Consider the following 23,094-nt stretch of genomic DNA (forward strand, 5'->3'; position numbering starts at 1 on the left):
CTTGCCAAATCTGTGCATCTGTGCCAGTGCTGTCTGTGGTATCTGTCAGTCATTTTGTGCCACAGAAACTATACTGTGATATAGTGGGCCTGATTAAATCACTTGTCTCCCATATCACAAAAAATAAAATTAAAATAAAGGGAGAATAATATTGCCAAATCTGTGCATCTGTGCCAGTGCTGTCTGTGGTATCTCTGTCATTCATTTTGTGCCACAGAAAATATACTGTGATATAGTGGGCCTGATTAAATCACTTGTCTCCCATATAAAAAAATAAAATAAACTAAAGGGAGAATAATATTGCCAAATCTGTGCATCTGTGCCAGTCGTGTCTGTGGTTTCTGTCAGTCATTTTGTGCCACAGAAACTATACTGTGATATAGTGGGCCTGATTTATTCACTTGTCTCCCATATAAAAAAATAAAATAAAGGGAGAATGATCTTGCCAAATCTGTGCATCTGTGCCAGTGCTGTCTGTGGTATCTGTCAGTCATTTTGTGCCACAGAAACTATACTGTGATATAGTGAGCCTGATTTTTTCCTGCATTCTCCCACACATAAAGAGGGAGATTTCTATTGCCAGTGTGTGCATCTGCGTGCGTCAGTCCTGTTAGTGGCATATCTGCCAGCCTCTTTCTGCCAATCAAACTGTGTAGTGTAATACAGTGGGCCTGATTTTTCCCTGCATTCTCCCACACATAAAAAAGGGAGATTTAAATTCACAACAAGTTTACGTACACCTTCTACCTGCTTGTACAGGGCCACATAACGGTTGTTAGTTTGGTTTCATTTTTCCAAGAATGAGGAAGTCTGGTGGAAGAGGTCGTGGCCGTGGGCGGTCATTGCCAGCTGGTAATGATGGTAGTGGTGGTGGTCGTGGAGCATCAGGTGGTCGTGGGAAAAGCAATATAGACCCTAAGTCTCGAGTTGTTGAGCCAGCGTCATCGTCTGGCTACACAAGGCCTCGAACGCTCCCTTTTCTGGGAGTAGGAGAACCGCTTTTAAAGCCAGAGCAGCAGGAACAAGTTTTGGCTTTCCTTGCTGACTCTGCCTCTAGCTCTTTCGCCTCCTCCTCGGAAAGTGCAAAATTTAAAAGCAGCGCGTAGTCAGTGGATGTTCCCGGTCAGGGACAAGTCGCTTCCTTGTGTTCTTCACCCAGAACAACAGAGAAGGATGCGTCAGGCGACAACAGGTTACTCCATGGAGCTCTTTACACATACCGTTCCTGGGTTAGAAAGGGAAATTGTTAACAGGCCATGCCCATTACAAGATGAATCGGACATGGAGTGCACAGATGCACAGCCACATTATTATGCTGTTCCTTTGACTCAGATCAGAACATTGCCCTCGCAGTGTACTGATCCAGAATCTGACCCTGATGAGACTATTAAACCCCGTCACGAACGCTATAGCACCGGCTTACACGGTGACCCAGAGGAAGGTGCACAGGACATAGAAGAGGAGGTCATAGATGACACAGTTGTTGACCCCGATTGGAGCCATTGGGGAACAGGGTGCAGGCGGCAGTAGCTCTGAAGTGGAGGAGGAGGAGCTGCAGCAGGCATCAACATCGCAACAGGTTCCATCTGGCAGGCCCGTATCTGGTCAAAAACGTGTGGCAAAACCAGTTGTAGGACAGCGTGGCCATCCGGTTAAAGTAGCTCAGTGTGCAATGCCTGAAAAGGTATCCGATGGTAGGAAGAGTGCAGTCTGGCATTTTTTTAACCAAGATCCAAATGATCAGTGCAAAGTCATCTGTAAGAAATGCTCAAGGACCTTCAGCAGAGGTCAGAATGTTAAAAATCTAAATACAAGTTGCATGTGTAGACATTTAACCACCATGCACTTGCAAGCCTGGACTAACTACCAAACGTCCCTTAACGTTGTAGCACCCTCTCACAATGAAGCTAGTCAGCAATGCTACATCCCTTCCCTCACTGTAAGCCCACCGTTTATCACACCACCTGCAGTAAATGTGGCGGTTTCATCGCAAGGCCAAAGCAGTCAGGGAATCACCAGGTTCATGGTAGGAAACACTGTATGTAGGGCAACAGCAAGAATACCATCACCAACCCTTTCTCAGTCTGCCATGTCCACCGGCACCCCCGCTAGTTCCACCCTATGCAGCTCTCCAGTCCAGCTCACCCTACATGAGACTCTCGTTAGGAAAAGGAAGTACTCATCCTCGCATCCGCGTACACAGGGTTTGAACGCCCACATTGCTAGACTAATCTCGTTAGAGATGATGCCCTACCAGTTAGTTGAAACCGAAGCTTTCAAAGCCCTGATGGACTACGCTGTACCACGCTACGAGCTACCCAGTCGACACTTCTTTTCGAGAAAAGCCATCCCAGCCCTCCACCAGCATGTAAAAGACCGCATTGTCCATGCACTCAGGCAATCTGTGAGTAGAAAGGTGCACCTGACAACAGATGCATGGACCAGTAGGCATAGCCAGGGGCGTTACGTCTCCATCACGGCACACTGTGTTAATGTGGTGGATGCAGGGTCCACAGGGGACAGCAATATTGGGACAGTTCTGCCTAGCCCACAGTCTAGGAAACAGTTGGCTGTAGGCGTTCGTCCCCCCTCCTCCTCCTCTTCGTCCTCCAGCAGAAGCGAGAGCTCGTCCACAGACCGCAGTCGCACGACCACTCCATCCGCAGCTGCCACTGTTGCACACGAGGTGTCCCATTATGGAACAGCTGGTGGCAAGCGTCAGCAGGCTGTATTGGCAATGAAGTGTTTGGGCGACAACAGCCACACCGCGGAAGTTCTGTCCAAGTTCTTGCAGCAAGAAACTCAGTCATGGCTGGGCACTGTACATCTTGAGGCAGGCAAGGTAGTCAGTGATAACGGAAGGAATTTTATGGCTGCCATAGCCCTTTCACAACTGAAACACATTCCTTGCCTGGCTCACACCTTAAACCTGGTGGTGCAGTGCTTCCTGAAAAGTTATCCGGGGGTTACCCGACCTGCTCCTGAAAGTGCGCAGACTTTGTTCGCACATCCACCGTTTGCCCGTACACTCCAGCCATATGCAGAACCATCAGCGGTCTTTGAAACTTCCCAGCATCGCCTAATCATCGACGTTGCAACAAGGTGGAACTCCACACTGCACATGCTTCAGAGACTGTGCGAACAGAGGCGTGCTGTTATGTATTTGTGGGAGGATACACATACACGGGTAGGCAGTTGGATGGCAGACATGGAGTTGTCAGGTGTGCAGTGGTCGAAGCTACAAGACCTGTGTCAAGTCCTTCAGTGTTTTGATGAATGCACACGACTGGTTAGTGCAGACAACGCCATAATAAGCATGAGCATCCCCCTAATGCGTCTGCTGATGCAAAGTTTGACACACATAAAGGAGCAGGCATCTGCAGCCGAGGACGAGGGAAGCCTAGATGACAGTCAGCCATTGTCTGCTCAGGGAAGTCTACAGGACGAGGTGGCGGGCGAAGAGGAGGACGAGTATTTTTTGGATGAGGAAGCTTCTCAGGGGGCAATAGAAACTACTGGCGTTGCAAGGCCGGGTTCGAGGTTTTTGAGGGAGACAAGTGACGTTGATTTGCCCGAAAGTGCTCCTCAACCCAGCACATGCACTGATTTGACAACTGGAACATTGGCCCACATGGCGGATTATGCCTTGCGTATCCTCAAAAGGGACCCACGCATTATAAAAATGATGACCAATGATGATTACTGGTTGGCCTTCCTCCTTGATCCTCGCTATAAAGGCAAATTGCTAAATATCATGCCACATGAGAACCTTGAACAAATATTGGCAACCAAACAAGCAACTCTTGTAGACCGTTTGATTCAGGAATTCCCAGCACACAGCGCCGGTGATGGTTCTCACACGAGCTGCAGGGGGCAACAGGGCAGAGGTGTTAGAGGTGCACAAATCAGAAGTGGCATTGGACAGAGGGGTTTTCTGACCAGGGTGTGGAGTGATTTCGCAATGACCGCAGACACGACAGGTACTGCAGCATCAATTCAAAGTGACAGGAGACAACATTTGTCCAGTATGGTTACTAACTATTTTTCCTCCATTATCGATGTTCTCCCTCAACCGTCATTCCCCTTTGATTACTGGGCATCCAAAATAGACACCTGGCCTGAATTGGCCGAATATGCATTGCAGGAGCTTGCTTGCCCAGCAGCTAGTGTGCTATCAGAAAGAGTATTCAGTGCTGCTGGTTCAATACGGACCGAAAAAAGGACTCGTCTGGCTACCCAAAATGTTGATGATCTAACCTTCATTAAAATGAACCACTCATGACACCTAGGTTTCCTGAAAAAAGGTCTTGCTTTGGGACTGGTGTTACTGACTGTTCCAATCTCTTAATTTGCAGCTGCTGTTTGCACAGCATACGACATGTTTACACCTCCCTAAATGGCCTAACTCCCCCCACGGGGCCGTGGTCTCGCCACTTGGCGCAAGCACCCGTCAGAGTGCCGTTTGTCTGAAGAGGTGGGTGTGCCCACTTTTGGTCGACGGCACTGCCACTGGGTCCCTCATAGTACAATGAAGTGTCTCTGGCGGTGGTGGCGCGCACCCAACGTCAGACACACCGTTGTAACATGAGGGGCCCTGGGCCTGTACCGCCGGCCATGAGTGTCCCCCCCAACTCAAACAGTGCTCTACCACTTGCAAAATCTCTCACTGCTCCACCACTGTTTAGTCTATGCGCTGAAATCCTTCAATGCCTGGCACTGACAATAACAATTTGTTGACATGTATGATGCTATTTAAAATAGGCAGGGGCTCTGTCCTACATTTACACCAGTAGATACTTTGCACCAACTTACATTGTCTGCAAGTCAGCAATAGAGCCCACCCCTGTACCTAAGTATGCCACCCTTATTTTTTTTGTTTTGTTTTTCGAGACATTGACATCTATTTAGTTTTTTGGAGTACTTATTGTCTGCGGTCCCTCCTTCCAATTGTCCTCCGCTGACCACACCAATGCTGCCTGTGTAACCCTGCCACATAATGGAAGCTGCAGAGAGCCTATTTTGTTATTTTAGGCCTACTAAGTCTGTCTGCGGTCCCTCCTTCCAATTGTCCTCCGCTGAGCACACCAATGCTGCCTGTGTACCCATGCCACATAATGGAAGCTGCAGAGAGCCTATTTTGTTATTTTAGGCCTACTAAGTCTGTCTGCGGTCCCTCCTTCCAATTGTCCTCCGCTGACCACACCAATGCTGCCTGTGTACCCCTGTAGCCTAATTTAAACCGCATCAAGCCTGCTTTATTATTTTAGGCCTAGGAAGTCTGTCTGCGGTCCCTCCTTGAAATCGTCCTCTGCTGACCACAACAATGCTGCCTGTGTACCCCTGTAGCCTACTTTAAACTGCATAGAGCCGACTTACTATTGTAGGCCTACTACCTGTGTCTGTCTCGGCCAGTCCACTCCTTACAGTTGTCCTCCACTGAACAAAGCTATGCCGCCTGTGTATTCCTGTTACCAATTTTGAACTGCATTTATCCTACTTAATTATTTGTGCCTAGTAACTGTGTAAGCCTCTCATAACAGTTGTCCTCCACCACAGAACCCAGCTATGCCACTTGTGTACTCCTTTTACCAATTTTGAACTGAATATAGCCTTCCTTTTTATTTTAGGCCTACTTCGTGTGTCAGAGCCACTAATTACACATGCCCTCCTCCGCTGAACCACGCTATGCTGCAAGTGTACTCCACTTACCAATTTTTAAATGCATTTTGCCTAATTACTTATTTAGGCCTACTTATTGTGTCTGTCTCCCATTACAGTTGTCCTCCACTGCACAAAGTTGAGCTTCAATCTTCAGGCTCTCATTAAGTAGTTGTTGTTAATATGTGTGGTTGGGGCCTACTAACGCTGTCTGCCGCTCCAAGGTGTTCTCCAGATTTACTTGCCTGAGCTTCAATCTTCAGGCTCTCATTAAGTAGTTGTTGTTAATATAACAGTGCAGTTGGCCTACTATTTTGGTTGGGGCCTACTAATGGTGTCTGCCGCTCCCTGGTGTTGTCCTCCACTGCACAAAGCTGAGCTTCAATCTTCAGGCTCTCATTAAGTAGTTGTTGTTAATATGTGTGGTTGGGGCCTACTAACGCTGTCTGCCGCTCCAAGGTGTTCTCCAGGTTTACTTGCCTGAGCTTCAATCTTCAGGCTCTCATTAAGTAGTTGTTGTTAATATAACAGTGCAGTTGGCCTACTATTTTGGTTGGGGCCTACTAACGGTGTCTGCTCTCCCTGGTGTTATCCTCCACTGCACAAAGCTGAGCTTCAATCTTCAGGCTCTCATTAAGTAGTTGTTGTTAATATGTGTGGTTGGGGCCTACTAAAGGTGTCTGCCGTTCCAAGGTGTTCTCCAGGATTACTTGCCGGAGCTTCAATCTTCAGGCTCTCATTAAGTAGTTGTTGTTAATATACAGTTAGGTCCATATATATTTGGACAGAGACAACATTTTTCCAATTTTGGTTATAAACATTACCACAATGAATTTTAAACAAAACAATTCAGATGCAGTTGAAGTTCAGACTTTCAGCTTTCATTTGAGGGTATCCACATTAAAATTGGATGAAGAGTTTAGGAGTTTCAACTCCTTAACATGTGCCACCCTGTTTTTAAAGGGACCAAAAGTAATTGGACAGATTCAATAATGTTAAATAAAATGTTCATTTCTAGTACTTGGTTGAAAACCCTCTGTTGGCAATGACTGCCTGAAGTCTTGAACTCATGGACATCACCAGACGCTGTGTTTCCTCCTTTTTGATGCTCTGCCAGGCCTTCACTGCGGTGGTTTTCAGTTGCTGTTTGTTTGTGGGCCTTTCTGTCTGAAGTTTTGTCTTTAACAAGTGAAATGCATGCTCAATTGGGTTGAGATCAGGTGACTGACTTGGCCATTCAAGAATATTCCACTTCTTTGATTTAATAAACTCCTGGGTTGCTTTGGCTTTATGTTTTGGGTCATTGTCCATCTGTAGTATGAAACGACGACCAATCAGTTTGGCTGCATTTGGCTGGATCTGAGCACACAGTATGTCTCGGAATACCTCAGAATTCATTCGGCTGCTTCTGTCCTGTGTCACATCATCAATAAACACTAGTGACCCAGTGCCACTGGCAGCCATGCATGCCCAAGCCATCACACTGCCTCCGCCGTGTTTTACAGATGATGTGCTATGCTTTGGGTCATGAGCTGTACCACGCCTTTGCCATGCTTTTCTCTTTCCATCATTCTGGTAGAGGTTGATCTTGGTTTCATCTGTCCAAAGAATGTTCTTCCAGAACTGTGCTGGCTTTTTTAGATGTTTTTTTAGCAAAGTTCAGTCTAGCCTTTTTATTCTTGATGCTTTTGAGTGGCTTGCACCGTGCAGTGAACCCTCTGTATTTACTTTCATGCAGTCTTCTCTTTATGGTAGATTTGGATATTGATACGCCTACCTCCTGGAGGGTGTTGTTCACTTGGTTGGCTGTTGTGAATGGATTTCTCCTCACCATGGAGATTATTCTGCGATCATCCACCACTGTTGTCTTCCGTGGACGCCCAGGTCTTTTTGCATTGATGAGTTCACCAGTGCTTTCTTTCTTTCTCAGGATGTACCAAACTGTAGATTTTGCCACTCCTAATATTGTAGCAATTTCTCGGATGGGTTTTTTCTGTTTTCGCAGCTTAAGGATGGCTTGATTCACCTGCAAGGAGAGCTCCTTTGACCGCATGTTTACTTCACAGCAAAACCTTCCAAATGCAAACACCACACCTCAAATCAACTCCAGGCCCTTTATCTGCTTAATTGAGAATGACATAACGAAGGGATTGCCCACACCTGCCCATGAAATAGCCTTGGAGTCAATTGTCCAATTACTTTTGGTCCCTTTAAAAACAGGGTGGCACATGTTAAGGAGTTGAAACTTCTAAACCCTTCATCCGATTTTAATGTGGATACCCTCAAATGAAAGCTGAAAGTCTGAACTTCAACTGCATCTGAATTGTTTTGTTTAAAATTCATTGTGGTAATGTCTGTAACCAAAATTAGAAAAATGTTGTCTCTGTCCAAATATATATGGACCTAACTGTAACAGTGCAGTTGGCCTACTAGTTTGTTTGGGGCCTACTAACGGTGTCTGCCGCTCCCTTGTGTTGTCCTTCACTGTACAAAGCTGAGCTTCAGTCTTTCAGCCTATAGTATCAGATATTTAACTGCATTTGGCCTACTTGTCTGGTTGGGCCCTACTAACGGTGTCTGCCGCTCCTGGGTTTTATCCTGTTTGGTTTTCTTGAGCTTCAATCTTCAGGCTCTCATTAAGTAGTTGTTGTTAATATAACACTGCAGTTGGCCTACTAGTGTGGTTGGGGCCTACTAACGGTGTCTGCCGCTGCTTTCTGTTCTCCACTGAACAGAGCTGAGCTTCAATCTTCAGGCTCTCATTAAGTTGTTGTTTATATAACACTGCAGTTGGCCTACTATTTTGGTTGGGCCTAGTAACGGTGTCTGCCGCACCTTGGTGTTGTCCTGTGTTATTTTCCAGAGCTTCAATCTTCAGGCTTTTGGGCTATATTTGTAATATTAAACTGCATTGGGCCTACTAGTGTGGTTGGGCCCTTAAAACGGTGTCTGCCGCTCCTGGGTTTTCTCCTGTTTTGTTTTCCCGAGCTTCAATCTTCAGGCTTTCGGCCTTTATTAGTAATATTAAACTGCATTGGGCCTACTACTGTGGTTGGGCCCTTAAAACGGTGTCTGCCGCTCCTGGGTTTTCTACTCCACTGAACAAACCAATGCCGCCTGGTTAGTCCTGTTACCAATTTTGAACTGCATTTAGCCCACTTTATTATTTGGGCCTATATCTGTGTTTCATCCTCATCCTGCCCATTGCCCAGCCCATGCTAGATGAGTCTTGTGGTACATTGACCCAGACCACTACATTCCCCTTGCACGCTACACAGCCACAATCTGACCCTGCTGAAAGTCAGGTTCCCCTTCCCGCATACTATACCACCTTACACAGGGACAAAGAGGAAGGTGCAGATGAAAGTGCAGGTTCCTTCATCAGGTGGGGGGGCATACTCGTTGGCGACGTCACAGGCACAGGGCCCCTCAGAGTACGCAAAAGTGTCGCTGCCTGTGGGAGGCACCCCCGCCGTGCAAACACACCGCCGTACTTTGAGGGGCCCTGTGCCAGTGCCAATGCGAACGAGTGGGCCCCCCCTGCTTGCTCAGGATCACAGCACTTGCAAACTGGAAATACTTACCTCTCACTGCTCCACCGCCGTGATGTAGTCCACGTTTCCTGGGCCCACTAAAAACTTGAACCAGCCCTACCCCCCACAACTTTAGCCAAATGACCCCCAATTTCCAATGCCTAACTATTATTATAAAGTTAATTAAGATTGACAAGCTTCAGAAACAAGAATGGATGTTTTTGCCATTAAAATGGGCACTGTAGGTGTTTTCCTGGCCCGCACTCACTGCTGACTATGTTTCCCCATTGAGTTGCATTGGGTTTCGTGTTTCGGTCGATCCCTGACTTTTCGCGATAATCGGCCGATTGCACTCGACTCGACTTTTGAGATAGTCGGGTTTCGCAAAACCCGACTCGACCCCCAAAAAGTAAAAGTCGCTCAACCCTACTTATGGGGGGGTTCTGCTGTTCTGGCACCTCAGAGGCTCTGTCAATGTAACATGGCACCCTCAAACAAGTGCAGCAAAATCTGCCTTGTAATATGGCGCTACTTCCCTTCTGAGCTTAGCACTGTGCCTCAAAAGTAGTTTTGGACCACATATGGGGTATCGGTGAACTCAGGAGAAATTGCACAACAGACTTTGGGGTTTATTTTCTCCTTTTGCCCTTGTGAAAATACAAAATTTGTAGCTAAAATAGATTTTTTGCGGTTTTTTTTATATTTTCACGGCTTAACGTTATAAACTTCTGTGAAGAACCTGGGGGTTCAAGGTGCTGAATTCACAGCTAGATAAGGTCCCACAGCGGTCTGGTTTCCAAAATGGTGTCACTTGTCGGGGTTTCCACTGTTTAGGCACATCAGGGGCTCTTCAAACATGACATGGCGTCTGCTAATTATTCAATCAAATTTTGCATTCAAAAAGTCAAATGGCGCTTCTTCCCTTCCAAGCCCTACCGTGCGCCCAAACAGTGGTTTTCCCCCACATATGGGGTATCGGCATACTCTGGAGAAATTGCACAACATTGTATGGCGTAATTTCTCCTTTTACCCTTATGAAAATGCAAAAAATTTAGCTTTTTTTTTTTATTTCCACGGCTCTAAGCTATAAACTTCTATGAAGCACCTATGTGTTCAAGGTGCTCAATACACATCTAGATAAGTTCCATAAGGGGTCTAGTTTCCAAAATGGTGTCACTTGGGGGTTTCTACTATTTAGGCACATACGGGGCTCTCCAAACGCGACATGGCAACCACTAATTATTCCAGCATATTTTACATTGAAAAAGTCCAATGGTGTTCCTTACCTTCCGAGCCCTGCCATGTGCCCAATCAGTAGATTTACCCCACATATGGGGTACTGGCATGCTCAGGAGAACTCTTGTGTAAGTGAAAAAAAATAGGTCTAAAGGAACATTTTTGTGAAAGAAAAGTAAATGTTTATCTTTTCCTTCCACATTCCAAAAATTCCTTTGAAGCACGTGAAGGGTTAATAAACTTTTGAATGTGATTTTGAGTGCCATGAGGGGTGCAGTTTTTAGAATGGTGTCATTTTGGGTATTTTCTGTTATATAGGCCTCTCAAAGTCACTTCAAGTGTGAGGCGGTCCCTAAAAAAATGGTTTTGCAAATTTTGTTGTAAAAATGAGAAAATGCTGGTCAACTTTCAACCCTCATAACTTGCTACCAAAAAGAAATTATGTTTCCAAAATTGTGCTGATGTAAAGTAGACATGTGGGGAATGTTATTTATTGACTATTTTGAGCAATAAGGCTCTCTGATTTAGGAGCAAAAAAATTAAAAGTGTGAAAATTGCGAAATTTTCACCAAATTTCTATCTGTTTTCCACAAATAAACGAAAATCATATCGAAGAAATTTTACAGCTACCATAAAGTACAATATGTCACGAGAAAATAGTCTCAGAATCATCAGGATCTGTTGAAGCGTTCCAGAGTTATTTTAAACTTCAACCCGTAGAAGTGCTGATTGCACGAAACGGCCGTCGTCCTCCTGCACTCCCCGCACCCTCGCTATTTCTCATTATGTGTTTGAGATAATCTGCACTATGGATTAAACACATTGAATCAGCAAACTGGTGAGTGCCGCTGTCTTCTAATCCTTCGTTATGATATTGTTCCAGAGTTATTACCTCATAAAGTAACAGTGGTAAGAATTGTAAAAATTGGCCTGGTCATTAAGGTGAAAACAGGCTAGGTCTCAAAGGGTTTAAGCAGGGTATGCATTGTCACCTAATCCCTATTTTGGTATGCATGGTTCCTCATCTGCATGGCTCCTTACCCCATCCTTCTCTGCATGGCTTCTCATCCCTATCTTTGTATGCATGGCTCCTTATCCCCATCCTTGTATGCATTGCTCCTTATCCCCATCCTTGTATGCATGGCTCCTCATCCCTATCCTTGCATGTATGGCCCCCATGAGAAAAGCATGAAAAAACAAACAAAACATCCTACTTCTCTTCCCTGCGTGCCCTCGTTTTGTTCCTGTGCCAGCAGCAGCTGCGACCGAGCGATGACGTGACCACGCTCAATAAGGTAATGAATATTCACCCCTCTCCATGCGTATGGGAGTGGAGAGAGGTGAATATTCATTACCTTAATGAGCAGACACCCATGATATCCTGGCAGCTGCTGGAAGCCGGCGACTGCTGCGGACACCGTACACACTATAAGAGAAATGAATATTCACTGCCAGGGCAGTGAAAATTAATTTCTCTTTAGCAGCGAGCACTCATTAGCCGCATCCGCCAGCTCTTGCCTCCTGTGACCCGCTGCTCCTCCTCCGTCTTCTAGGACAATGACTCGTGTATGAGCCGAGGGGGGCATTTTCAACACAAAAAAAAGCTGAAAAACTCGGCTTATACACGAGTATATACGGTAACTACTCACTTCTGCCCGTTCCAATGCTGATCTGGTCTCTTCATATATCACAATCCTACCAGTGGGCATTAGCACCGCCACTCTCCTCAGCCCGTGCGCAGACTGATGGGAGGATGCGTGACATGATGGAACGGCGCGCATGCAGAGGAGAGTGGCCACAGTTCTATTGCTGAGGGAGATGGCAAGGGGGCTGAGAAGAGTGGTGGCGGCGCTAGTCCTGAGGAGATGGCGCATGTGACCACCAGGAGGGCCCTGCATGCCTCCTCTGGCACGCATGCCATAGGTTCGCCGCCACTGCTCTAGGCCATTCAGAACCTTAAATTCCACCCAGAATAGGTCAAGTGGAAGATTTACCATTATTCTGTCTAAACATTTCCCTTCCTTAGTCAATTTTGATCTCCAGCCAAACAAATCTTCTGAAGATTCTAAGTGGAGTTCTTCTGATGTAGTGCAATATCTCTATATTTACCTTACTAGAACCACTAGTTTGGAGAAAAAAATGCTAAAAGAAAAATGGAATAAAACTTTCTAAAATATACTATAGCTGATGCTTTCAAATAAAGCAATTTGTAGCCTTATATTTCAGCCGTTGAGTAAGATTCTTTATTCCTAGAATCTCATCCTCAAATATTGCTGTACACAACTCTGCCTCTCCTAATACTTCTAATTACCCAGTGTAATAATACACATATTACTATGTCATTCACTACTATTTATACATATAAAATACCAGCCCTCTCTCACCTCCATAGATTCAAAGGTAAGTCCTAAATACATAAGCAGCATTTCTCTATAATGGATGTTAAATTAGATAGAAAGGAGTGCCAACAGACAATCCTCTAAAGCTGAAGTTAAACACTGTACGTAAAAGTTATATATTTTACACACATGGTTCTTATTTGGATACTAAATGGATACTTTGCAATAACAAGTGGTTATTGGCAATTGTATACAGGTTTGACTACTTCATTGTAACTTGATTTTTTTTTTCTGCATGAGGTCAATAAAATTAAAAACAAATATGAAAATGTCTACTACCCTGTGTGAGTTTTCTGATGTCTGATAAGATTTCTTTTCTGACTAAAACATCTCCCACAATTTGAACATGAGAATGGCTTCTCCCCTGTGTGAATTATCTGATGTCTAACAAGATCTGATTTCAGTATAAAACATTTCCCACAATTTGAACATGAGAATGGCTTCTCACCTGTGTGAGTTCTTTGATGTGCAAATAAACCTGATTTATGTTTAAAAAGTGTACCACACTCTGAACATGAAAATCGCTTTTCCCCTGTGTGAATTATCTGATGTGTAACAAGACTTGCTTTCCATTTAAAACATTTCCCACATTCTGAACATGAATATGGCTTCTCACCTATGTGAATCCTCTGATGTTTAACAAGATATGATTTCTGTGTAAAACATTTTCCACATTCAGAACATGAAAATGGCTTCTCTTCTGTGTGAGTTCTCTGATGAGTAACAAGATGTGTTTTCTGATTAAAACATTTCCCACATTCTGAACATGAATATGGTTTCTCCCCTGTGTGAATTCTCTGGTGTGTAACAAGATTTGTTTTCCGAATAAAACATTTTCCGCATTCGGAACATGAAAATTGCTTCTCCCCTTTGTGACTACCCTGATGTGTAGAGAGATGTGAATTCTCTGTAAGATATGTCCCATATTCTGAAATTGAAAGTGGTTTCTCCTCTGTTTGGGCTATTTGATCTTGTCCACAACTTCTGTGACTTTTGCTTTGCATAATAGTCTTTGATGAAGAAGAAAAGACCTGGTGAAAAGGATCAGATGGCCGATTTTCTCTGTAAAGGGTTTGAGATGTGACTGGGATAGTATCTGGTGTAATACCATGATCTGCTGCAAAATCTGAAAATATCACATGTCCCTCTGTCTTCCTGGTGCAGTCATCTGCCAAGAATAACACATGTTATAAAACCTATCAGTAACACTGTCTGGAAATTATATTCATATTACAAACTATATTTAACTGTATTTTCAGTTTCAGTATTGTCCGTGCTAATAGGTGGTGTTTGTCTTATACCCAGCTACATGTAGTCTTGCACAGAGCAGGACAGATGGGAGAAGCAGTGTGGTCATCAACAAAGAGAAGCATAGCTTGTATTTGTTTTATATTCTGTAATGTAACCAATTTTTTTTCCAGACGTGAGGGTAGCCAATGGAAACACTCGCTTTCAGTAGAAAAAATGGAAAAAAAAAAATTGTGTCATTTTAATTCTTGGTTTCACTAATCACCATAAATAATATCTTCAATTTATTGTACAGTTTATGATTACAAGGACTCATAATATTCCCATGTTTATTGTACTTGTGTGGCACCTTTATTTTTAATAGTAATGTAGTATTGTAAAATGAAACCTATGACACTTTTCAGTACTTCTAATAGAGATAAATCTGTATTAAGAGTTTTAGGCTGAGAAAATTGTCTTGTACATAAAGTGTAAAGCCTATTGATGACTGGTAATATTTCTGCCTTCCATATCAGTTGTCTGTGACACCATGACACTATCAAGCTTCAGAAATATATTTAGAGACATCCACTGAGCACAGTGTCCAATGTTAGACAATACTGTGAATACATAAGCATTTCATCTGTACCAGCTAAGAAGGGTGCTATGGCGGTAAAGAAAAAAACCTTCTAAAAATAGAGCAAAAAAGAATAATTTTTGTATTTAGGTAATAATTTTTTTAAGAATAAAATTCACATCAAAAAGCTCAGTGTGAACAAACCCTAAAAAGTCAACTTATCAATATACAAGCTGGTGACTAATTAGAATCCGTGACTTATCTACATTCAGTAGTTACTACTCACCTGGATAGTCATATGTAGGAATCTCCTCTTTACACCACTCACCACCAATCACAAATGTCTCTGTAGTATTAATATGGGTCAGATCTTCACCCTGAAACAAATATGGTAATAGTCACAGCTACATGGAGAAGTCACATCTATGATCAGCTCTAATCCTGCCATCTCCTCCATTCTTATTACACAGCTATAAAACATGGAATACTGGTGAACACAAAACCTTCACAGCCATGTACACATCATAGGGGAGATCTCATGACACCTTCTCTCCATCTACCTGATGATCCTGAGGAATATCAGGATTTTCTTGTTTACAGTCCTGTGGTAGAAGAGGACGGGGACATCTCTCTGGTGTTGTCCTCTTACTGGATAGAGCTGCAGGAGACACATACAGGGACTGAATTCATTCTTTACATACAGATAATCATAGGTCATCTGTATTTAGTCCTGTCTATTACCTGGTGATGTGAGGGGCTGGGGAACCTCCATCATGACGTCCTTGTACAGATCTTTGTGTCCTTCTAAATACTCCCACTCCTCCATGGAGAAATAGACGGTGACATCCTGACACCTTATAGTAACCTGACACATACAATGATACTGTCATCCCCTGATCCCTTCATAGCGTTACTGTGTAATTTCCCAGCATTCCCAGTAGTGTCACCTCTCCAGTCAGCAGCTCAATCATCTTGTAGGTGAGTTCTAGGATCTTCTGGTCATTGATGTCCTCATGCATCAGGGGGTGAGGTGGAGGCCCTGTGATTGGGCTCAGCGGTTTTCCCCATCTCTCAGATACAGGGGCCTGACACCGCTCATTAGAGGTCTTCTTCACCACTGTGTAATCCTGGTTATGGAGAGACAGATTAATAGATCTCACTACAGACATTTCCAGAGTCCTCACCTCTCCAGTTCTGTCCATCTGATATTTCCATAGATAAGAAAGATGTAATGTGACTTCATCAGAATCTCTCACCTCTCCAGTAAGCCGGAAGAGGATCTCTAGGGTGAGGTGTAATATCCTCTCCACCATCTTGTCCCTGTCCCTATCCATCCTTGACGGGTCAATCAGGAAAATTCTCTTTTACAGGAGATCTCCACTGAGGAACAGATATTGTAAGAACCTGAATGCGAATGAGTTAATGTAACATCACAAATAATCCAGAATAATAACACAGTTACAGGAGATATAACATGTTGTGTTCTCTCCCTTTTAATAAGGACTGGAACATTTTATCTAATATATACAGCTGAATGTGTGTGTGTGTGTGTGTGTGTGTGTGTGTGTGTGTGTGTGTGTGTGTGTGTGTGTGTGTGTGTGTGTGTGTGTGTGTATGTATGTATGTCCGGGATTGGCATCTGCACCGTCGCAGCTACAGCCACAACATTTTGCACAGTCACACGTCTGGACCCCGAGAGCATCATAGGCTATATTGTGAGGCGAAATTTTAACCCCGCGTGTTCCAATTCACCAAACAATTTTGCCCCCCTCTACATAATGGGGAAAAAGTGAAAGGAAAAGTGTTGGAGGCAAATTGACTGCTGCCAGATGTGAACAAGGGGGACTTAAAGAATAAGAGCGATGGCGCCAAAGAGTATTTACAGTACAGTTGCTAAGGTGGGTCCCTGACATGGGACACTCACCACACACGGGGATATGAACACACACACAAAATGCGCCACACACTACCACGTGCTTGAACACATATACCACCCTCAGCACACATTTCACCACACATACACCAACATCGCCACATAAAAGTTGAAACACAAAAGTCGCCACTCAAAACTCGCCATGCTCAAAATTCGCCACATGGAAAACTCGCCACACGCAAAACTTGCACATGTGGAAAAATTGCCACATGCACAAAAGTTGCAACAAATGCAAAAGTTGCCTCACACAAGACTTGCACCTACTCAAAACACACCACACATAAAACTCGCCACGCGCAAAACTCGCCATGCACAAAACTTGCTGCACACAACTTGCTACACCAACCTGTCACATGCAACTCGACACACACAAAGTTGCTACACGCATGTCACCACACAAAGCTCATCTCACAAAAGTCGCTACATGCATGTCGCCACACGCAACTCAACACACACAACTTGACACACGAAACTTACCCTAAAACACACACAAGTCTGGGATTATCCTTCAAAAATAAAAATCTGATTAATAAGCAGACAAACTACAAGAGCAACAAATGTACCATCTAGGAAATACGGCAGCTGTCAGTCACATGACCTGTCTATTATGTGCATGTGTGAGCTAATATATACTGCCAGGGGGTGGGCTTACTGTTGGCTGGGGATTTATCAGGCTGCCAATTTAGCTTACAAACACTGAGGTAAAAATACTGACCAAATAACGTGTGAACGAGGTCTAATACAGGAGGAGATGACACACACACATATATACTATGTACAGGAGGAGATGACATACAGGTACATACTATATACAGGGGAGATGACACACAGGCATATACTATATACAGGAAGAGATGACACACAGGTATATACTATATACAGAAGAGATGACATACAGGTATATACAATATACAGGAGTTGACACATAGATATATACAATATACAGGAGGAGATGACATACAGCAGGTATATACTATTTACAGGGGAGATGACATACAGGTATATACTATATACAGGGGAGATGACATACAGGTATATACTATATACATGAGATGACATACAGGTGTATACTATATATAAGGGAGATGACAAACATGTATATACCGAGGGGAAAATGAGAGGTGTGAGGTGAAAATGAGAGGTGTGAGGTGAAAATGAAAAGGTGTGAGGGAAAATAGTGGAGTGATCGGAAAATGACAGATGTGAGGTCGAAATGACAAGTGTTAGTGGGGAATGGGAGGAGTGAGGGGGGAATCAGAGTAGGGGGAAAATAAGAAGAGTGAGGGGGGAAATGAGAGGTGTGAGTGAGAAAATGAGAGATGTGAGGGGGAAAATGAGAGGCGTGATGGGAAAATGAGAGTAGTGAGATGCTATAACTAACCACAGATATTTACTATGCCCAGGCAACGCCGGGCTCTTAAGCTAGTATGTTATAAAGACATAATCTCCACATCACATCTGCCATCTACGTGGATAATTGTACAGATTATCAATACAAGAGCTAATCTGGTCCCAAAGACTCTGGAAATACAAAGTGCAATGACACTGGGAGGGTCCCGGGGAGCGGCCATGAGGGGGATTTACAGGAGTCAGTCATTATAACTGCCACAATTATAAATGTCGCCTGAAGAAACCGCGATAGCAACAAGTGTATAGAACCGCAGAGAGGCTTCTACAGGGGACGTGTGCGCTTCTCTCTATTCATTGTCTATGGGACAGAGGAGAAACGAGCGCGGCTCTAACTGGTGACAATGAAGGAAGACGATGAGAGAATCGCTGACGCTTTCTGCCCTCAACGTGACAGGTTCCCTTATATGAAGCCCAGAATGACAAATACAAATGTTCTAGCGCCTGCGGCCAGTAATGGGGAATCTGCAGCACCTACCTCCACCTGCAGAGCCGCACACCACATATATGGCTGTTCTGTGCGCACAGGATCTGGGATGAGGTCACAGGAGGGGAGGAGTCAGTGGTCACATGATCAGGGGCCTCAGTATATACAGGACTGTGCTGGTTGTCCTGGTGCTGGAGGAGCGGAGTCCAGGCAGCGCACATAGGGAGCTCCAGGGGGCACGTTCCCGTACAGCCGACCACTTGCTCAGGAGACTTCAGAACATTTAGGCTAGTGCACACGTTCAGGAATTTTCGTGTTTTTTCGCTATAAAACCGCAAAAAAATGCATACATTAAGCATCCTATTATTAGAATGAATTCCGCATTTTTTGTGCACATGCTGTGTTTTTTTCCGTGGCGGAATCACATTCCGGAAAAAAATGCAGCATGTTCATTCTTTGTGTGAAATCGCAGAGATTCCGCACACATAGGAATGCATTGATCCACTTACTTTCTCCATGTGGCTGTGCCCACCATGCGGGAAGTAAGCGGATCATGTGCGGTTGGTACCCAGGGTGGGGGAGCGGAGACTCTCCTCCAGGCCCTGGGAACCATATAATTGTTAAAAATAAATAATTAAAATAAAAAATCATGATATTCTCATCTTCCAGCGTCCCCGGCAATCTTCCCGCTCTTCGCGATGCTCGCGTTCCCAAGGATGCTTTGCGGCAATGACCTGTGATGACATGCTGTCTCGCGAGACCACTAAGTCATCTGGGGTCATTGCCGCTAGGCATTCCTGGGAAAATGCCTGTTAATCAATTTTCCAAGCGATGCTACAGATCGCTTGTAAAACGCTAGTGTTTAGCGGGAAAATGCATGCCAATTTTCCCACGGCAGGGAGTTCCGGAATTGCCGCGAAAATTTCCGAGGCAATGCCGGACGTGTGCATATAGCCTTACAAATAATATCTTAGTAATAATATTATAATGATGACTTTCAGGGCCACCACCCGGGGCCCAACCCTCGGGGAGGGCCGTGTCCAGATTGCCATGATAATAATGTATTTTGGGCAACCATCAGCAGCGCTTATTGTCGTCAGGGGGCCTTCCTTTTGCTCCACTATCGGCAATAGAGAGTGTCATGTTCTCAATGGCAAGAGAACATAGCATCAGCATATATAGGAACTAGCTCTTGGAAGATGGGAACTGAGCTGACCATGAACTAAACCTAACGCACAACTAGCAGTGGCCGGGTAGCATGCCTACGTTGATTCTAGATGCCCAGCACCAGCCGGAGGACTAAATAAAGCTAGCAGAGGAAAATATTAGTCCTAGCTCACCTCTAGAGAAATACCCCGAAAGGAGACAGAGGCCCCCCACATGTATTGGCGGTGAATTAAGATGAAATAACAAACGTAGTATGAAAATAGGTTTAGCAAATTTGAGGTCCACTTACTACATAGCAGAAGACAGAAAGGACACTTTCATGGTCAGCTGAAAACCCTATCAAAACACCATCCAGAAATTACTTTAAGACTCTGGCATTAACTCATAACACCAGAGTGGCAATTCCTGTACACAAGAGCTTTCCAGACACAGTAACGAAACTACAGCTGTGAACTGGAACAAAATGCAAAAACAAACATGGACAAGAGTCCAACTTATCTAGTAGTTGTCTAGGAGCAGGAACAAGCACAGAGAGGATTCTGATAACATTGTTGACCGGCAAGCAACTAACAGAGCAGCAAGGTTATATAGCGACTCCCACATCTTGATGGGAACAGGTGAACAGAGAAGATGAAGACACCAGTTCAATTCCACCAGTAGCCACCGGGGGAGCCCAGAATCCAAATTCACAACAGTACCCCCCCCTCAAGGAGGGGGCACCGAACCCTCACCAGAACCACCAGGGCGATCAGGATGGGCCCTATGAAAGGCACGAACCAGATCAGAGGCATGAACATCAGATGCATTCACCCAAGAATTATCCTCCTGGCCGTATCCCTTCCACTTGACCAGATACTGGAGTCTCCGTCTGGAAACACGAGAGTCTAAGATTTTCTCCACAACGTACTCCAACTCACCCTCAACCAACACCGGAGCAGGAGGCTCAACGGAAGGCACAACCGGTACCTCATACCTGCGCAATAATGACCGATGAAAAACGTTATGAATAGAAAAGGATGCAGGGAGGTCCAAACGGAAGGAAACAGGGTTAAGAATCTCCAATATCTTATACGGGCCGATAAACCGAGGCTTAAACTTAGGAGAAGAGACCCTCATAGGGACAAAACGAGAAGACAACCACACCAAATCCCCAACACAAAGCCGAGGACCAACACGACGGTGGCGGTTGGCAAAAAGCTGAGTCTTCTCCTGGGACAACCTCAAATTGTCCACCACCTGCCCCCAGATCTGATGCAATCTCTCCACCACAGCATCCACTCCAGGACAATCCGAAGATTCCACCTGACCAGAGGAAAATCGAGGATGAAACCCCGAATTACAGAAAAACGGGGACACCAAAGTGGCAGAGCTGGCCCGATTATTGAGAGCGAACTCCGCCAATGGCAAAAAAGCAACCCAATCATCCTGGTCAGCAGACACAAAACACCTCAGATATGTCTCCAGGGTCTGATTAGTCCGCTCGGTCTGGCCATTCGTCTGAGGATGGAAAGCGGACGAAAAAGATAAATCTATGCCCATCCTAGCACAGAATGCCCGCCAAAATCTAGACACGAATTGGGTCCCTCTGTCAGAAATGATATTCTCAGGAATACCATGCAAACGAACAACATTTTGAAAAAACAGAGGAACCAACTCGGAAGAAGAAGGCAACTTGGGCAGAGGAACCAAATGGACCATCTTAGAGAAACGGTCACACACCACCCAGATGACAGACATCTTCTGAGAAACAGGCAGATCTGAAATAAAATCCATCGAGATGTGCGTCCAAGGCCTCTTAGGAATAGGCAAGGGCAACAATAATCCACTAGCCCGAGAACAACAAGGCTTGGCCCGAGCACAAACGTCACAAGACTGCACAAAGCCTCGCACATCTCGTGACAGGGAAGGCCACCAGAAGGACCTTGCCACCAAATCCCTGGTACCAAAAATGCCAGGATGACCTGCCAACGCAGAAGAATGAACCTCAGAGATGACTCTACTGGTCCAATCATCAGGAACAAACAGTTTATCAGGTGGGCAACGATCCGGTCTATCCGCCTGAAACTCCTGCAAGGCCCACCGCAGGTCTGGAGAAACGGCTGACAATACCACTCCATCCTTAAGGATACCTGTGGGCTCAGAGTTACCAGGCGAGTCAGGCTCAAAACTCCTAGAAAGGGCATCCGCCTTAACATTCTTAGAACCCGGTAGGTATGACACCAGAAAATTAAACCGAGAGAAAAATAATGACCAGCGCGCCTGCCTAGGATTCAGGCGCCTGGCGGTCTCAAGATAAATCAAATTTTTGTGGTCAGTCAATACCACCACCTGATGTCTGGCCCCCTCAAGCCAATGGCGCCACTCCTCAAAAGCCCACTTCATGGCCAAAAGCTCCCGATTCCCAACATCATAATTCCGCTCAGCGGGCGAAAATTTACGGGAAAAGAAGGCACAAGGCCTCATCACGGAGCAGTCAGAACTTTTCTGCGACAACACTGCCCCAGCTCCGATCTCAGAAGCGTCGACCTCAACCTGAAAAGGTAGAGCAACATCAGGCTGACGCAACACAGGGGCAGAGGAAAAACGGCGCTTAAGCTCCCGAAAGGCCTCCACAGCATCAGGGGACCAATCAGCAACATCAGCACCCTTCTTAGTCAAATCGGTCAATGGCTTAGCAATATCCGAAAAACCAGCAATAAATCGACGATAAAAGTTAGCAAAGCCCAAAAATTTCTGAAGACTCTTAAGAGAAGAGGGCTGCGTCCAATCACAAATAGCTTGAACCTTGACAGGATCCATTTCAATGGAAGAGGGAGAAAAAATATATCCCAAAAAGGAAATCCTCTGTACCCCAAAAACACACTTAGAACCCTTCACACACAAAGAATTAGACCGCAAAACCTGAAAAACCCTCCTGACTTGCTGGACATGAGAGTCCCAGTCATCCGAAAAAATCAGAATATCATCCAGATACACAATCATAAATTTATCCAAATAATCGCGAAAAATATCATGCATAAAGGACTGGAAAACTGACGGAGCATTTGAAAGACCAAAAGGCATCACTAAATACTCAAAGTGGCCCTCGGGCGTATTAAATGCGGTTTTCCACTCATCCCCCTGCCTGATTCGCACCAAATTATACGCCCCACGAAGGTCAATCTTAGAGAACCACTTGGCCCCCTTTATGCGAGCAAACAAATCAGTCAGCAACGGCAATGGGTATTGATATTTAACAGTGATTTTATTCAAAAGCCGATAATCGATACATGGTCTCAAAGAGCCGTCTTTTTTTTGACACAAAGAAAAAACCGGCTCCTAAGGGAGATGACGATGGACGAATATGTCCCTTTTCCAAGGATTCCTTTATATATTCTCGCATAGCAGCATGTTCAGGCACAGACAGATTAAATAAACGACCCTTTGGGTATTTACTACCCGGGATTAAATCTATGGCACAATCGCACTCTCGGTGCGGAGGTAACGAACCAAGCTTGGATTCTTCAAAGACATCACGATAGTGAGACAGG

The 23,094-nt window shown here is 44.8% G+C and overlaps 1 protein-coding gene across 2 annotated transcripts in view; it reads right to left on the minus strand.

The window, feature by feature from the left end:
- Positions 1 to 18,538, minus strand: part of LOC143766195 (uncharacterized) — a 214,136-nt gene extending 195,598 nt beyond the window's left edge. Inside the window, exons 1-7 of one of the 2 annotated variants that reach the window (XM_077253682.1) lie at positions 18,449 to 18,538; positions 15,887 to 16,034; positions 15,578 to 15,757; positions 15,372 to 15,495; positions 15,191 to 15,288; positions 14,917 to 15,007; positions 11,824 to 13,994 (exon numbers count right to left, since the gene is read on the minus strand). In XM_077253682.1, the coding sequence (XP_077109797.1) occupies positions 13,102 to 13,994; positions 14,917 to 15,007; positions 15,191 to 15,288; positions 15,372 to 15,495; positions 15,578 to 15,757; positions 15,887 to 15,964 (1,464 nt within the window). In that variant the 5' untranslated portion in view covers positions 15,965 to 16,034; positions 18,449 to 18,538 and the 3' untranslated portion in view covers positions 11,824 to 13,101. Of the gene's footprint in view, positions 1 to 11,823; positions 13,995 to 14,916; positions 15,008 to 15,190; positions 15,289 to 15,371; positions 15,496 to 15,577; positions 15,758 to 15,886; positions 16,177 to 18,448 lie in introns of those variants that run through there. The other variant, XM_077253680.1, reaches the window with a different exon arrangement.
- Positions 18,539 to 23,094: the final 4,556 nt, after the last annotated feature.

This window comes from Ranitomeya variabilis, chromosome 4 (assembly GCF_051348905.1).
Source record: "Ranitomeya variabilis isolate aRanVar5 chromosome 4, aRanVar5.hap1, whole genome shotgun sequence".
Classification (NCBI taxonomy): domain Eukaryota; kingdom Metazoa; phylum Chordata; class Amphibia; order Anura; family Dendrobatidae; genus Ranitomeya; species Ranitomeya variabilis.